The sequence below is a fragment of the Sus scrofa genome, chromosome 9 (assembly GCF_000003025.6).
Source record: "Sus scrofa isolate TJ Tabasco breed Duroc chromosome 9, Sscrofa11.1, whole genome shotgun sequence".
NCBI lineage: Eukaryota > Metazoa > Chordata > Mammalia > Artiodactyla > Suidae > Sus > Sus scrofa.
The window spans coordinates 19,108,899-19,126,895 of record NC_010451.4 but is presented as its reverse complement, the minus strand read 5'-3'; the positions used below and the strand labels follow the sequence as shown (position 1 = coordinate 19,126,895).

The 17,997-nt window shown below is 36.7% G+C and overlaps 1 protein-coding gene across 6 annotated transcripts in view; it reads left to right on the top strand.

The window, feature by feature from the left end:
- Positions 1–17,997, top strand: part of DLG2 (discs large MAGUK scaffold protein 2) — a 1,971,427-nt gene that overhangs the window by 420,522 nt on the left and 1,532,908 nt on the right. For all 6 annotated transcript variants that reach the window (XM_021102305.1, XM_021102303.1, XM_021102307.1 and 3 more), the window contains one exon: positions 9,682–9,756. In XM_021102305.1, coding sequence (XP_020957964.1) covers positions 9,682–9,756 — 75 coding nt within the window. The remainder of the gene's footprint in view (positions 1–9,681; positions 9,757–17,997) is intronic.

The following is a 17,997-nucleotide window of genomic DNA, read 5'->3' as shown; positions in this document are numbered from 1 at the left end:
GTTGAGATTTGAATTAAAAATTGTAGTCACTTGCAGATATAGGAACTTAGAAATGCCTCAGAATAATCAGATATACCACTATCCCAAGTAGCAATATAGTCAACAGTATTCTCCCTGAAGACAAGTGACACATATTTCAAAAAAAGAATATCCAAAAGCCAAAGTTCAAGACATGAATTGTACCACGTGTTATCTACATCAGAGAGAATTGTGGTGTTCCATAAAACACAGTTTAAAAAGTGTTTATTAAAAACAAAGCAGCACACCTCTCCTGCATTTCATGTTTTTACAAAGAGGCATATAATTTATCATGCTGCATTTATGATATTCCACAGTAAAATAAATTAGTTATTGTCAAATATGGCTTTAAGTAAAAATTGTGAAGGAGAGTTCTAAATATTCTAGCCAATAAAAAGTATTTAAAATCATTTGCTAAATAAAAACATATTTTTAGCAACAAAAATATTTCTCCCTTCCTGGTCTTTATTACGACTCTCCTAGGATTTCAAGCTGCAGTGCTTCCTCGCTAGTCTTTTAAAATAAAACTGTCCTGAATTAATACACATGTAATTTACTTAGCAATCTGAAGTTCTATTTAAATCGAGGACAGGTCTAATTGCTAGTTCTTCCTGGCTGCTGCTTGACGTTGGCTATGGCACCTGATCTACAAAAATGTTCATTGATTAACATTTGTCCAAAAACATATATTCATAGGTATTAGGAAGACAAGGCCCATACAAAAATAATACAATCTACCCCCCTTTCTTTGAGTTAGAGTCTTCCAGAATTTTAAGTATCTGAGAAAAACCTCTAAGAGAGAACTGTGTATATTTAGAAAGTGATGGTGTCCTCTGTGTATATTTTTTAGAAAACACTGTCCAATGTATATGTAGTTTTTTGAAACTCAAGAAGATTATAAGAATAAATTGATATGAATTGCATATTTAATAGGTTGTAATTATGTCTTATCAAAAGCACAACTTTTAAAATCCTTTATTCTTTGGAAATATGGTAATTGTCCCCTTTCCCATGTAGTTAATTATAAATTGCAGGAAGAATTAAGTCGTTTAAAACTCTTCACTATTTTTTTCTTTGTCTCTATGGTAGCAGTGAAAATAGAAATGAATTGCTTTCATCTTGTTTTTGAATGGCATTTTTCCCCTCTAAGGATGGACCTTATTTGGTAGACCTGAAATTTTAGATATTTTTCATTAGCTGTTGATTCCAAAGAGGTGTTTTTTACAGACGACTTTAAAAAATGTGTGAGGAAGAAAAAAAATGTGCCTTATTTTAGAAATCATGGTCTTTGTTTCCATAAGAGTTTGTAGTTTATGATATAGTGGATAAGATCTGCCAATGAAGACTATTCATTGACTGCAGTGGTAGATAATGTCCACAGTTTCTTTTTTGCAAGGAGAAAAGTACAGTTGTAGTTCATTCCTCTTGTCTTATCTTGTTATGTCAGTAGGATGCAGTGACAGCATGTAAATATCAATGGCATTTAAGGCATTTTTACAAGACTGTGTTTTTTAATCTTGTATTTAGAGTCTTAAATTAGTTTATTGTGTTCAATTCTGCACAGCAATAATTCAACTTTGGAGATTTATAGAGCTTCGGGGAGTATTGGAACATGCCTCTATAAAATCTTAAAATACTATAATATGTTTTTAGGAATATTTACAGACTAATTATTTAGATATGTTATCTCAGACTGTAGAGTCAATTATGCCTCCCAAATTTAGTCATCCTAAAACTGTTGCAGTATTTCAGATATTCTTTCCAACTTAGATTTAAAACTTAGGTTTAGAATTCCTGATCTTGCTAAGTACTTTCTTGTAATTTTTCTCATTTAATTGTCAGAGTGAACATGTGAAGTAAATATTATTATTTTATACTCAAGGTGAGAAAATAGGCTTAGAGAAGCTAACTAAGCAGGATTGGAGAAAAACCCTGATTAATAAGACAAATATTAATATTTATATAATATGAATATACTTTTGATTAGGACATATACTGAACCTTGGGATAAATATATTAAATTATTATCTTATATAATCCTTATAGTAATCCTTTAAACATGGTATTATTCTCTCATTTCACAGATGAGAAAACTGAAACTCACAGAAGATTAAGAAATGTGTCTAAGGCCACAATCTAGAAAGTAAAAAATCTAGCATTCTAATCCAAGTCCAATGGCTTCCTCATTGTATTAAATATTTTCCCCCACTACCTTTCAGTGTAATGATAGAATGAGCTAACAGTTCATGTCAAGTGCCTGGCATCTAATAGGTGCTCAATAAATATTACTTCATTATACACCTAGGAAATACCTTCTTCCAGGGGTCCCCTCTCCCTTAATACCATAAAATAAGTTATAATAATGGCTCTTGTGTACAATAAATATTTAAATGTGGCCATCTCTGAATATTCAGAGCTTATATAACTCATCATAGTTAATTAATCCAGGTATCCAGATGGTTAGAAAATTATTTTAACATGGAGAGTTGAATTCTCTTATGAGCTAGTTAGCCACAGATTGCACCTCTGCTAACCTGGGCAAATGTCTGCCTGGAGTTAAAAGAGATTTTGGAAAGAGTGAGCATGACTCAACATCACCATCACTGTCCACTGAAAAACCCTCATTCTCAGCATCCTGCGGAGAATGGGTCAGCAGCATTTTCTTCATTTGCAAAGGAGCCAAATGCATGAGGCTCCAGCATAGAGTCAGTCTTAGTAAGGATTTCTGTAGAAACAAATTAAGCCAACTCAATTTAAACATCTTTGAAACCTGAGAAAATAAAAGGAAGCAAGTGGAAAGATAAGCCCAGGAAGGGATAAAGTTGTATATTGAAGGATGATGCCCAAAATTTAATGAGAAAGGTTAACGTCATCCCTGAGTATGTTCCGCACCTGTAACTGATACATTAAGCAAACAACATGTAATGATAGAAGCCACTTTGTTTGGGGCTCCTCATTATTTGTTTAAAATTTCTTAGTGTCAATAATCCCTACCCTACACTCTTGATGAAAATTTGGACAGTACCATGACTTTCCATGAATTTCCGGCCACTTGCAAGAAATTAAAAGTCCTACAAGCACTTAAAGTCTCAAGTAATTAAAACTGTCCAGTCCCAAATATTAATCAAAACTCTGAACACTTTTTCTGATTAAAGACTCTTTCCTATGATGGGATCTTCAGACAGGATGTCAGCTTTGGGGGAATCCTTTGAGGATAAGCTTCTCTTTTCTTTCTCATTTGCTAGTTGGTCATTGATCCCTTCAGATTTGGAGCATGAGAAGGAAATAAAATAGGAGAGCAGAAATTTCTTATTAGACAGAGCCTGGAATATAATAATAATGATGATAATAACAAAAACAAAGAAAATAGCTGAGTCTTATGTAGTGCTAATGATTCATAGAAACAGTTCTATGTGTTTGTATTAATTTCTTTAATCTTTATAACTAAGGCAAAGAGAGGTTAAGCAACTTGCTCGGGTCACTGAGCGGGTAAATGGCAGATCTGGGATTTTAACCCAGGCAGTCTGGCTTTAGACTCTTTCTCTTGTGGGCACTGCTGTGGGTCTTAGGGAGTTTCTCTTTCTGGACCTTTCTGATTAAATTTCCTACAATGTGGATGATGTATTTTTTTTAGCCCCAGGTTTTATAGCAGTCCATTCCACATCAAGGATTGTGTTGGCAGGCTCTGCAATGGCTCCGGGATACCTCTTTTGCCCTGACAAACTCTGAAATTGCGTGCTGGCCTAGATGAAGCCACCTCTCCTGAGGCAATAACCAACTTGCCATCTTATTTCACTTGTTAAACTTTTCAGGTGGGAGTCAGATACCTGTATACTGGCCTCTCAAATCCAAAGAAGTTATATCAGGTCTATGTATGCACTCACTGAAGCCTCTTTCACTAACCTTGGGTGAACAATGAGACCCCTCTCAGCCCTTCCCCAGAGATATCTCTTCCCTTTGTAAATCTCCAATCAGCTGGCCTTGTATACCTTCAATGTAGATGAGGGTTTCTTTATTTATTTTTGACCATGCCGGTGGCATGCAGAGGTTCATGGGCCAGGGATCAAACCCATGCCACAGTAGTGACCCTAGCCAGAGCAGTGACAAAACTAGGTCCTTAACCACTAGGCCACCATGGAACTTGTAGATAAGGGTTTAGAGTCTTAAAAGTGGTTCTTTGTAATTTCCTTTGAAAATTATAGTACCTCTTTTGGAATCTCATTTTTATCGTATCTTGATGTCTTGGTGTTTCCAGTGTATCATCTTGTACACATATTTCTACTTACATTGTATTTTCGCATCTGAGAAAATTTTATTTTCTCCTTTTCTTTAACAAGATACTCTGAAATTAACACATATTTATGGAAACTTATGATGCTAATTGCATGAAAATCTTTACTTGCCTAAATAGAATTATTTATACACATATGCATATATACAAACACATGTTTTTATACAGATATATATACACATATATCTGTATATACACATATTTTTATATCTATATACCTATGGAATTAATTATTTGGAGGCATCCTGGGAGTTATTTTTCAAATTTTTGAAAACTACCTTAACTTTGATGTGCTGAAACCTATATTTGACTAGACTTCAAAAAGAAGATGTGTTTTCTAATAATTTTAATAAAAATTAACTCAAATATATTAATGTTTTATATGTAACACTTTAATTATTAATTTAAAGTACATCTCACATTGTATTTGTAAACTCATTATTGCATGTCATTTTACTTTTGCTGTGCTACCCAGTTTTGTCCCTTGGACATCATATTTTATTCTCTTTTTCTTCATCTGTCAAACACCTGAGAGTTTTAGAAAAGATGGGAAAGACACCATAAGTGCTTTTTCAGAGACTAAACTCAGGAGAGCTTCTTGAGTGTTTTATAGGATGAAGACTGGATCCCTCCAGGTCCTCTCCCTGCGGGACTCCGTGCTATCCAAGTGCTGTGAAGTAGAAATGCACAAGGGGAAAGGCCAAAATCAGATTTCTCTGTAGCTTAGAATCATTCCTAGGTTGCTGTGGCCCCAAATCAAGGGATTTCCTTACCAAGTCTTGATTCAGCAATATCAGATATGGTGCACTTGTAGCTGGAAGGCCCTCTATTCATCCTTCCCTGCCCAGCAGCTTTACTGAAAAACAGAAGTGTCTCCTCTATAAAGACCTTCCTGATTTAAGTCAGAAGTCAATATTCTTGCCTTTGGCCTCAGTTTCTTGGCACAATTTTCCATGACCCTTGCTCACCCTTTACTTCTGCCCACAAAAGGGATGAGATGGGTCTTTTTGATCTGTCCATATCACATTTTATTTATACCATAACATTAATATTGCTTTATAATTGCATGTTTGTTAATTTGTCTTTTTCTTTGGACTGAGAACTTCTCTAGACAGAGACTGAGTCTTGATGTATCTTTATTTCTAATACAATAGCTAACACATACTAATTTCTCATGAATATTTGTTGGCCAACTAAATGAGTAAATGAATGAATTGTCCTAGTACTAACCCTGTTTAAAATGTAACATGTTGCATTGTATCTCCTAAAAAGTTGGGAGCTCTTTGAGAGAAATGATTTAAATTTTTGTGTCTATAAACTTTATACCTCTGTGTATAGCTAGCGTGGTGCCTTCCATGTAATACAAGTTTCCGAAATGAATGGCTGAGTAAATGAATGAATGGATGTTTATATAGTACTATCACGTAACACTTTTTTTTGTTTGTTTGTTTTTTGCTTTTTAGGGCTGCTCTTGTGGCATATGGAATTCCTAGGCTAGGGGTCAAATTGGAGCTGCTGCTGCCGGCCACGCCACAGCCACAGCAATGCAGGAGCCAAGCCATGTCTGTGACCTACACCACAGATTATGGCAAAGCCAGATTCTTAATGCACCAAGTGAGGTCAGGGATCAAATGCACATCCTCATGGATACTAGTCAGATTCATTACTGCTGAGCCAGAACAGGAACTCTGTGATGCTTCTTAATCCAGAAAAATCTTCTATGATTATGAGAATCATTTTATTATGAACAAAACAACATAACCCTTTAGTTCTTCCTCTGCTTTCAGAAGAACATGCTATTGTTAATGAAACACTTGGGTCAGAATTTTATTTGGGTAAGTCAGTTTTCACCTTGCTGCACATAAACTTGCGCTGAGGATTAAATGACTAAAATCTATAAATGCACTTGGTAAAGCACTCTAAAAGGGATAAGCCTGTGATAAACAAAAAGTTTCTAATCTTTCTGGGGATGGGATGGGTTGAATAGAAAATGTTTAGAGTTTTCTTTGTCAAGTGTTTGTCACTGTTCAAATTCTTAGTAGTTACGTATTTACATATTCAACCTGAGGTGTAATTGTCCAGCATATTTGGCTCATTTGCTTAAGATATTCTGGAATGCAATATGTCAAGATTTTAAACTCAGAAAAAGATAACCAAGGAAGATGAAAGATTTGGAGACATCAACTTGTTTAAACAGCACAGTAGTTTAAAGACCAAAACCCACTGATGGTTTTGTCTTTTAAGAGAGTGTATTTTTCAGAGTTAGCATTTCAGATCCCTGAATCCTGATCAAGTCATCTATCAATAATCTAGAGATATAAATATCTAGGGTAGATGGATGAGAGAGAGCGAAGGGGAAGGAAAATCTCTGTCTTTAGGGTAATTTGTCACCAACTTCTATCTTAAATTCTTGGCTTGGAGAGAAAGGCTTGGCCTTGAGGGAATTCTAATGTTTCCTCTTGATTTTTTTGGCCTAAGATTTAACCTAAAAATTGATTAGAGCGTTTCCTTTCCTCTAGTATGAATACTGGTCCTTGCTGGACCTCTAAGGGATGGAGAGACCTGCTGAGTAGGCAGTAACCCCAAACTCTGTCATGGTGCCCCCATTAAATATTAGAAAAAAAAATCCCCCCACAAAAAGGAGGAGAAATTCTAGGAAAAATAATTTTTAACCTTTTAACTTCACTTACTGTGGCAGTTCTCTTGACTTACGTTAGATCATCTTCTTTAGCAGTAGAGTGAAGGGTTAGGTAAAACCTGAAGTTGGCCTTTCAATAATCCCATGTGAGTGGGAAGCTCTCGAGATTATCTGGTCCAGCAGTTCTTAACCTTTATTGTCACACAAACTCACAAAGAAATAATCGTATCCTATGGTAACAGTAGATCAGAGTGGTAGGGCTTCTCCAAAGCAGGGTATACCGTTTTGGAGGAGGAAACATTAAATTCTTGGGAGAAATATAAGTGGCCCTATGAATGGATCAAATGAAACCTCTCATTTTATACATGAGAAAAGTATGGCTTAAGGTGTTAAAGTAGCTTTCCCAAAGTTCCACAGATAGATGAGTGGGGATACTACCAAATTCTAAGATACCAACTTCTATTTCAATCTTATTTTTTTTTCTAGTCACGCACTATGGATTACAAAATAATATATGTTTTCATGGCCTCTGTGTTCCGTTGGGCTTTTAATGTGTCTGTCCCTGTGTAATCACATTGTTAATCGTCTTGATTAAAGCGCTAATGGGAAGGCCTTAGTATCCTAAACTCAGGTAATATTGGGACAGGAGATTCACAGATTTCGTTTTTCTCTATTTCATGCTACATATTTATACAAGTTTAAACACTCCTTATTTATGCTCCCCATCACATTTTATGAGTATTTATATGCCTCCACCTAAGCACAGCTCACTTATTTATTGAATTTTGCCTTTTTACCATGTGTTCCATAAAGATATTCACTATTTAGATATAAAATAAGCTTATTATTACTCCTAAAACCAACAGTAACAATTATGAATCATTATAAAGGGCACATTCCTCACCATTACTATTGTTTGGTATGACCTCATAATTAGAAACAATGGTAACTAACGTTTAATAGTGCTTTCAAATTTCCAAAGGCTTAACTTCACATGTAGATAAATTATATCTATTTCTCTGGCTTAAGGTATCAGAAAAGGAAAAGAAAATTGTCCTTTTAGTTTGTGTTTTCTTTTTCATAACATCCTTTCACATTGTGGTAGTTATCTGACGCAAATCTTTATCTATCATCTGGTGACATTCTTGTGAATTAGGCGAGATACTGTTTTGCAGATGTCATTACCAAGACTCAGACCACCTCCTGACAGCCAGCACAAGGTGGAGCATGGCTTGAAATCATGGTCATCTGATACTAGTCCAGTGAACCTTGTGTACCTTTTTGGTACCATATGTCATATTTTGATTTAAATAAGAAAACTAAGCATGGAGATTGATGATTTGAGTATATGTATATATATGTGTGTGTGTGTGTGTGTGTGTGTGTGTGTGTGTGTGTGTATATTATGATGACTATATCAATAATCACTCAAATAGCACTTCAAAATTTAGTGATGCCTTAAAGATATATCCCCTAAATAAAGGTAGCTCCAAAAAGCTTACAAATCACAAAATAGGATTCTTAGCACAAGTACTCAACTTTATCCCAGTTGAGTCAGAACTGTTAGGGTTATTGATAAGATGAAATCATATTAGTTGATGGCATGTCTTAAGCCCCATTAAACAGAAAATGAAAAATACCAGCTTCTCATAGAAGGAGTGTGTCTGGGCCCCAGAGTCAGTAAAATTCTGTACAATCCCAGTTAGGCTGCTTTCTTGTAGGGTAACTTATAGGTGAATTTCTTACTCTCTGTGAGCGTCAGTTCTCTGTCCTTTAGAATGGACATAGCAATACTTCTATCTGTATTCGTTGTAGTGACTAGTGAAAATATAATGAGTCCAGAATAATCTTTAGCATATTTAGTAGCTCAATAAATCACAGCTGTGGTTTATACAATTATTATTAACATTATTAGTAGTAATTCTATATTATAATTGAGAGTACAGTGAAATAAATAAAAGATAAAGAATGTTTCATTAGAATCACCTCCTCCCCCTTTAGTACTAATCAGAGCTCATTATTACAGGGACGAAGCAGTATTGCTGGTTAGAGAAGAGCCCTTCATTCTCTCTCAAAGGCCAATTAGAAATGGATTTATGGGAGTTACAACAGAAGAATGGATTAGCTTGAGGTACATTCCTTGTGTAAAAGGAAGTGCCTGGCAAATGCTTTAGAGTGTCAAATCTCTGTGCTCCTTGTTTCATTTCTTTGTACTTAGGTTTCTGATGTGACAAGGAAGGCTTCTAAAATCTATCCTGTACAACTCAGCATTCTGGAATTCTATGACATGCCCTAGAGAGAATCATCACCACTAGCTCACAATCTGGAAGGGGAGACAAGTAACAAGTCTTTCTATACCTTAACTCAGGTGATCACCCTGCTGAGATCAGCATTGTCGGGGTCATCTAGGAGCCTGGAGGAGAGACCAGTTCTGCCTCTGGGTTAGGAGGGTTCTCAGATGGTTCCCATTGGGACAGGAAGGCCAGTGGCTGAGGAAGCCTGGTGCCAAAAACCTAGGCCTTAGATTACTACAAAAGGCAAAGAATCATTTCTTGTGCCTTGATGAGAGGAACTACATACCTCGTTTCTTTTAGCACTGCATCAAAAGTCATTCTTAAAGGCTTCTCCTATGCTTGTAAAGATGATAATAACCACATTGATGATAAACATGTCAGCCAGTATATGTTGCTGCACATAATATATAGAACCTAACATCATTTTTACTTATTTGCAGCAAAATCAAGGCAAGTGCCCAGCCCAGAATTGTTCAGTGGAAGCCCCTGCTTGGATGCCAGTTCACCACTGTACTGTGAGTTTGATTATTTGATATTTTTGACATAGGCCAGATTAAAGGAGAATTGTTTTTATATTTTGGAACAACCTTAGTGGAATGAGCTAGAATACCCTCTGAAATTCAAGAGTAGAGCAGACCTTTTGAAAGGAGGAAGAATGTCTTCTTAGGAACTCTGCATTATAAGAAATACCTGTGATTGGGGAGTTCATGTATTTCTTTTTTGGAATCAGGATAACTTGCTAAAGGATTTGTCTAAATGGGTTATTGATGACTTAGAATTGGATAGTCTTTAAAATGAATATATTTGCACATGCATTTTTCTTAACAGCTGCATATTAAGCAATGCTTGGTTTTAGATGCCTTAGAGAAGGATTTTTCTCTTCTGCCATTGTTGTGTTGACTGTTTGATCGTGATGAGTACACAGATTTGCAATTTTCAAGTCTTTCTGGTACAATAATAGCCTCTGCATTTGTGTGAAATCTTCCATCAGAGAATTTTCAAGTGCCTTAGAAACAAACAGGTATGATGCCATTATTCCTGTATTGCAAACGGGAGACTTAAATGCAAAAGGAGTAAGAATAGTGCATCAATTGTAAAGCTGGGAATAGATTCTAGACACCCCGATTGTCCTTTCATGAACTTATTCCACTGTGCTGTGCTCTGAAATAAGTGAAGAAAGTGGCTGATTTGTGTGATACTCTCTTATATATACACTGCCTGAATGAAATGACAGTGGTTCCTCTGGGAACTGTGTGTGTTGTAACTGACAGTTTGCATGTCCTGAAATGATTTGTGTGTGATGGGGACAAGAAGTTCAAAAGTTATTTTTGGGGCATTCTCCTCATTTGATCCACCTGTAGGCAGTATAAAGTGATCTGTGCAACTCTTTAAATGTCCTCATCTATTGTTGAGGTACAAGCTTCTGAAAGGTGCAGCTACACTATCATAGCATGACTTCTGACTGTGGGATAAGGTCGTAGGCCTGAGGGAGCCTACTTTTCATGCAGATTGCGTGAGACAGTGAAGCCTCTTTCTTTATCTATGAAAGGAAGAAAAGGAAGGATCGTCCTTAATGAAAGAGAGATGATGATGCTAAATTTTGGAGGCATTCCTGCAGTGCGGAGGCAGCCCAGACTTGCTGGAGATGAAGAATAAAAATGTCACACTTTTGTGAGCAGATGGTCAGAGGGGAGTGAATGCTTAGGGACTCTGCTGATGCCAGAGAAAGGATGAGTTTTAATAATTCTATTTCTTCATCACTCACTCCTTTTGATGAATTACTTACTCTGATGATGTTGTTTCAAATTACTGATTTACTCTCCTTTTCTCCAAGGAGACCATGTGCTCTCCCGGGTCCTACTGTTCCTACATCTAGGTAAATCCTTGGTATATGGTAGGAGCTCTGGGAGTGCAGATTCAATACATGAATCTTCAGTCTGTTGATTTCCTCTTCATAGTAAGTTTTAGTAAATTATTTTACAACTCTCACATTTCTCGCTAAAGAGGAAAAAATACATTTTTACTCTCTCAGGTGGGTGGTTTCCACTTCTCACCTTCAAGTGTCCTTTTGTACTTTTTCCTTCAGAATACCATTGACTATGTGTTTTGAGGAGTTTTGTTTTCAAACTAGACAAAATTTAGCAGTGTGATTCTACTGTGTCAGGTACTGTGCTGATTGATTGCTAGAGATACAAAGATACATAAGATAGTGGCCCCATTGTATCAAATATATCCATGCGTAACACCAGTAACAATTCTGATTAGCAGCTGCCCCTCCAAGACACTGATAACTTCAGCCCCAAATTAAAGAAATTAAACATTTTAGTTACTTTGTGCCATCTTATTGCAAGTCTCTCCATTGTTATAATTCTGTCTTTTGGATTATTAGAAATAGTTCATTCTTTATTATTGCCTTGGAGTTGGACTGCTTAGGATCTGGGAATCCCAGATTAGGTCTTTTTGTAGGACCCCGAAGACCAAATAGATGACTTCATTTAAGACACTTCCTGAAGATCACAGGTCAGAAAGGCCAACCTTCAAGTCTGATTTTCAATGCTATAGTCAGGTGAGATCATCAGAAAGATGTTTCTTCTTGTCCCTGCTATGGAATTGGGAATTGCTGGTTACAGAAATTCCCTTTGCTGTTTACTTAAAAGTAATAATCTCCCATTGTGGCAGACACTTTTTGGGGGAATTGCAAAACCCGTAATAATTCTGCTTTCTCTGTCAGGAACCCCAGTCTACAAAGGTAGGCTCCCAGTGGTCATGTCTGGGCTCTGTGAGTCTATCACTGGCCATAGCCGACCAATCCAGAGGTAAATACCTAATCCCAGGTGAGCTATGTTGAATCTCTCTCCTGGGAAGTGGAATTTTGTACCAGAAAGACATCAAACTGGTAGCCATCAGTATTGAATGATGTGAATGACAGTGGTTTGGAAAACTATCCTGTGAACTTCAGTTGCTGAGCTCCCTTGAGCTGCCGTGTATCTTCCCTTTGAGATTTTTGCTTACTCCAGGCTCATTTTGATTTTATGGGAAGGTCCCAATAACCTGCTGATAATCAGTAAGTTACTTTTCCCCTCAAGTTCTCTAGATTTTGTTTTGCTTTATTTCATTTATTTGGGGGAGTTTATTGCCCTTTGGTTTACTCTCAGTCAACTCCCTTAACTAGCATCCCCTGTCAGCAACATTTATGAAACTCCCACTAGAACTGATGTAATGAGTAGGGTCTCAGGCAGAAAGAAGCACTCAGAACTGTGGGTTTTTGATGATGTAGAATAGTCTGTTCATTTCAAATATCTAATTATGCACAAAACTTAGGTACATAAAATGAGCAAAGAATAATTTGGTATTGACTTAATCCATACCAGAGAATGAGAAGTACGGACAGTTTAACTATATAGTTGGCAAAAGCATACTTATATAACAAAACTACATATGATATGTAAAGTAGTTCTGGTATTAATTTCCATTTTCTCATCTCTCAGGAATTAGAGAAAATCTTAGCCTCCTGTGTTAGAGAATGCCTTATCTGTCTCAAATCCTCTGTGGGCTGAAGCAGGCTATAAATAAGTTAAGACACACTTACATTCATAATTAAATGGATAGTTTCTGTTAGCTTTATGCATTTTTCAAATTTACTTGATTCTTTCCTGTATTTCTCTCCCCACTGCCCTATTCTTTCTTGGTGTTTTGCTCTAGAATGATTGTATCCTTATAATTGGGCTTTATTACTCTTTTTCCTAAGAGCCCTGGTCTTTGTGAGTGCATTTGCCCCCAGGGTCATTTTAGGGGCTGATCTTTTATCCCTGGTTTTCCTAAGAAGACTTCTTTCTCCAAATTGCTTTGCAAATGCCTGTCAACAGCTACACATTGCCTTGAACATGACTTCTATACTTCTGTTACTTTTCGCTCACTCTCTTCCTGGATGTTCTCTTTTTTAGTACTCCACAATACGACCAAAAGGTATATTTTAAAGACTTTTCCTTTTAGTCAGAAATTTCAGTGTGAATATTGGGGTTCAAGCCGAACAGAAATTTTACCTCCAGTAATTATACAGAAACACGGACATATTTATAATCCCTGAATAATTATAAAGGAAATGTCTTCCCTAGTGCAAAGGGTGACAGTACCCCTTGTATGGCTGCATTAAGCACTAGAATGACCCCTTCCTTACATCGCCATTAAAAAAAATTTTTTTTTGCATTTCATTTTATTTTATAATGATTTTCATTTTTTCCATTATAGCTGGTTTACAGTGTTCTGTCAGTTTTCTCCTGTACAGCAGGGTGACCCAGTTACACATACATGTGTACATTCTTTTTTCCATTTTAAATTTAATTGGGTTGTATGCTCTTTGGTTTGTATGATCACGATCATGCACGTAGCGGTTACCTGAACCCCTGCCACTTGTAAACAAATGAGAAGAGACCCACAGGTTCTAGGACTCAGGGGAAGACAGACAGATCTCTGAACCTGGAGTGAACAAAACTTAAGTTTCTGGCAAGTGGAAACAACCAACCTTAGACTTAACCAGCTGAGGGAGGCTTGAGCGGCTGCTGCATTTCAGGGCATGTCTCTGGACCACTAAGTATGGCTGTGGCTTCTGCGTGATTTTGGTCACTTTGAGGAATTTCCCCAATCCTTAGTTAATAAGCATTACTTAGAAATGGCTGTAATTTATGATTTTATTGATTAGACACATTATGTATAAGTACACACGATTATCTAGAATAATTACTTTGATGTTTGCATTCTCCTTAGTCCCTGGAAATTGAAAAATAATGTCCTGAGAGATGTTTCTAAAAGCTAAGTTGAAAATAAAATCTCTGCTATTGTGGAACTTATGGATATTGTTATATGTATGTATTTATGTATATATATATGTATGTAATATTCATCTGTAAATATATGAAATAGTTTCAAATATCATAAGCATCGGCAAATAAGAACACTGCACTGTGAATCCATCAACTCTCATTTACTCATTCAAGATGCATTTGCTGACCATATTTTGGGAGTTAGATTCTTCTGACTTGGATTCTTCAGGATAGAGCAGGGAACTATACATGCAAATGATCATAATAATGGGTAATGCATGCTATAAAAGTTGTCGGTACTAAAAACTATAACTTTTCAGTATTGGAGATTTGCCTCAAGGTGGATTTTGGAAGACAGAGAAGATGCAATATTTGGTAATAGTTAAGCATATAAGCTTTGGAGTCGAATGAGGTTTGCGTGAAAATATGAATTCTGCCACTTACTAGCCATATAACCTTAGATAATTTACTTATCTCTCTGAATTTACACATATAACGGCATTTTGAAATTTACATGAGATAATGGATAATAAGTGTTAACACAGCACTTGGCATATGGTAATTGCTTGATAAGAAGTAAGAGAAAGAAAGAAAAGGATCGGTCATTCTAGAACAAAGTGGCTAGCGCAGTATGAATTGGTGAGGAAAAGTGTAAAAAACAGGCAATGACTCCTTATTAACCTAGGGATATTTATCTGGATTTATTAAGGAGGGCCCTTTCTTCAGAAAGGGATTCAGGCTGGAACAGGAAAAGTTTCCAGGGGTTAATGTACAACTCTTGATGATTTTAAAAGGAGAAATCTTGAAGCTCTTGAAAAGAAACATTCTGCCTTCTGACAGCCAGGAACTGATGATATAGGAGTGTCATGTTAACAAGAGATGTTTGTATTCTGAGTAATATAAAGCCATTTTGGAAGAGGGCCTAGATAGTCTTTTTAATTTAAAAGCATATTAACATTTCCCTACCCTGTCTCTCTAGATTATGAAAGTAAATTTTCTCTCTTTTATGGGAAATCAATAAAAACAGACATTCCTCAAAGAAACCAGAGGAGATGTTATTTTAAAGTGTTAATTGTTTCAGCATGTTCTTCAAGGCCACCTCCCATCACCCACAGTTGGCATCATTCACTCTAATTGAAACCAGTTAATACAATATGCCTAAACTCTTCTATGATAGCGCAAAGCTTTTTTTTCCTCCTTGTTCTGATAACTTCTCTCGCACTTTTCCCCCCACAATGCATTGCATGACTTCATTTTATATACAGCCCAAATAAATACCCAGACTGTGGCATGTAGAAACATCCAATCCAGTCATAAAATAAATAATGTTGTGTCTGTTCTCTGGGTGTTTCCCGAGTTCCTATGAACACAGCACCGGCTGAGCGAACTCTGCTGCTGGGAAATGACACCCAGGATGGCTTTGACGAGTATTTTCTTTCCAAAAACTGGATACAATTTTTATTTTTTAGGACAAGGTTTTCATACCATCAGCAGTTCCTTTATAGAACAAAAATTCAGGACATTATCAGATGATCACAATTTTAGCAAAATTATGGAAGATTACAGAGCACAGAGCCTAAATTGGCCTGCATGGGGATTAGAGTGCATCTGGCCATACGGGTGGTAGCCATGGGTTAGAAAAGAATCCAGAGGGGAAATTATCTTAGAAAAATTAACATGCACTTTAAGAAATGTGTACTCTGTGGAATGTCTCTGATACCAACTGGGCTGTAGTCAGGGCTTTAAATCAAGCAAAGTGAGAGGAAGATTAGATAGAGAAAATGGATACATTCCATCCTCACCCCACCCCTTCTGTCCCTTATAGTACCTTGGACTTATACTGGTTTCCTCTCTAGGTTTGAAAGAGCCTACTGGGAACTTCAGGATTCATATCAAACAATGTTGTTACAATGATCTTTGAAACACACTCAGAAAGGGAACCCACAGTATTTATGGAGTTGGGGGTGGTATTGGTTTATGGGAGATAGGAAAGGACATTTCCAGGGAGCACAGATAAAAACTATACAAAGTATAGAACAAAAAACCTGTAAACACGTACCCAGCATTCCCTGTGCAGAGATGGACGTTCCAAGTCCAGAGTTTGCTGGCAAGATGTGAGAAGCTAAATGGAGAAATGGTAGGTAACCACCTGGGAGCAGAAGGTAGGCCCACGGTAGAACTGAAATCAGCAAACTGTGCTCATTGTCCCAGCTACCTCTTTCTGCACATTTGCACATTTCCCTCGAATTCCCTCTTTGCCCATCTTGACTGATGTTGGGGTCTCAGCATTCACCTACCTCTTCCACCCTTCTCTTTTTGGCGTCACAGCCAAGAATCTAACTGAACACAGAACTAATAGAAATCCTTATGATATTTTTCCTATGGATATTTGGGATTTTTTTTTTTTTGGTTGTTGTTTTCCATCAGCATTTTTATTTTTTTCCACAGATTTACTGAGATATAATTCACACGCCAGACAATTTTTCCATTTAAAATGCACAATTCAGTGATTTTAATGCATTGACAAAGTTGTGCTCCTCTCACTACCACCAATTTTAGAACATTTTCATGACCTTAAAAGAAACTCCATGCTCATCATCAGACTCTCCTGACTCCTCCTCCCTCTAGCTCCTGGTAATCACTAAACCATTTTCCATCTCTATGGATTTGCTTATTCTCGACATTTTCTATAAATGGAATTATAAAATATGTGGTCTTTTGTGACTGGCTTCTTTCTCTTGACATAATATCAAGGTTTATCCATGTTGTAGCATGTGTCAGTTTTTCATTATTTTATCTTAATGAAAAATACACCATTGTGTGGACACTCTTTATTTTGTTTATTCATTCATCAGCTAGTAGACATTGTGTTGTTTGCCCTTTTTCTATATTATGAATAATGCCGCTATGAATATTTCCAGGCGAGTTTTTGTATTCATATATGTCTTTCATTCTCTTGGATATGCATATTTACGAGAGGAATTATGGGGTTGTATGGTAACTGTTTACCTTTTTAGGAATTACCAGATTGTTTTGTAGAGCAGTTATACTCTTTTATTTTCCCACTTGCAATGTTCGAAGGTTTCAATTCTCCATATCCTCATCGGAATTTGTTATGTGTCATTTTTATTGTAGTCATCTTGGTGGGTATGAAGTAGTATCTCATTGTGGTTTTGCTTTACATTTCCCTAATTGTGATATATTGAACATTTTTTTAATATACTTACTGGCTGTCTTTAGAGAAATGCCTTTATAGTTCCTTTACCTGCTTCATTATTGGATTTTTTTGGGGGGAGGAATCTTTAAATCTTTGAGTTGTAGGAGCGCTCTGTATATTCTTAATACTAATCACCTATTAGATATATGATTTGTAAATATTTTGTACTACTACATGGATTTTTTTTTTTTTTTTTTTTTTTGGTCTCTTAAGGGCCACACCTATTGCATACAGAAGTTCCCAGGCTAGGGGCTGAATCAGAGCTGCAGCTGACCTCTACACCACAGCCACAGCAATGCGGGATCTGAGCTGTGTCTGCGACCTACACCACAGCTCACAACAGTGCCAGATCCTTAACCCACTTAGCGAGGCAAGGGATCAAATCCGCATCCTCATGGATACTAGCAGGGTTTGTTACTGCTGAGCCACAAGGAGAACTCAACTTTAAATAGTATCACTTAAAGCACAAGATTTTTAAATTTTGGTGAAGTCCAATTTATCTTTTTCCTTTTTTTTTTTTTTTTTTTTTTCTTTTTTTTGGTCTTTTTGCCTTTTCTAGGGCTGCTCCACAGCAGGTGGAAGTTCCCAGCTAGGAGTCTAATTGGAGCTGTAGCCACCGGCTTACGCCAGAGCCACAGCAACGCGGGATCTGAGCTGCGTCTACAACCTACACCACAGCTCACGGCAACGCCGGATCGTTAACCCACTGAGCAAGGGCA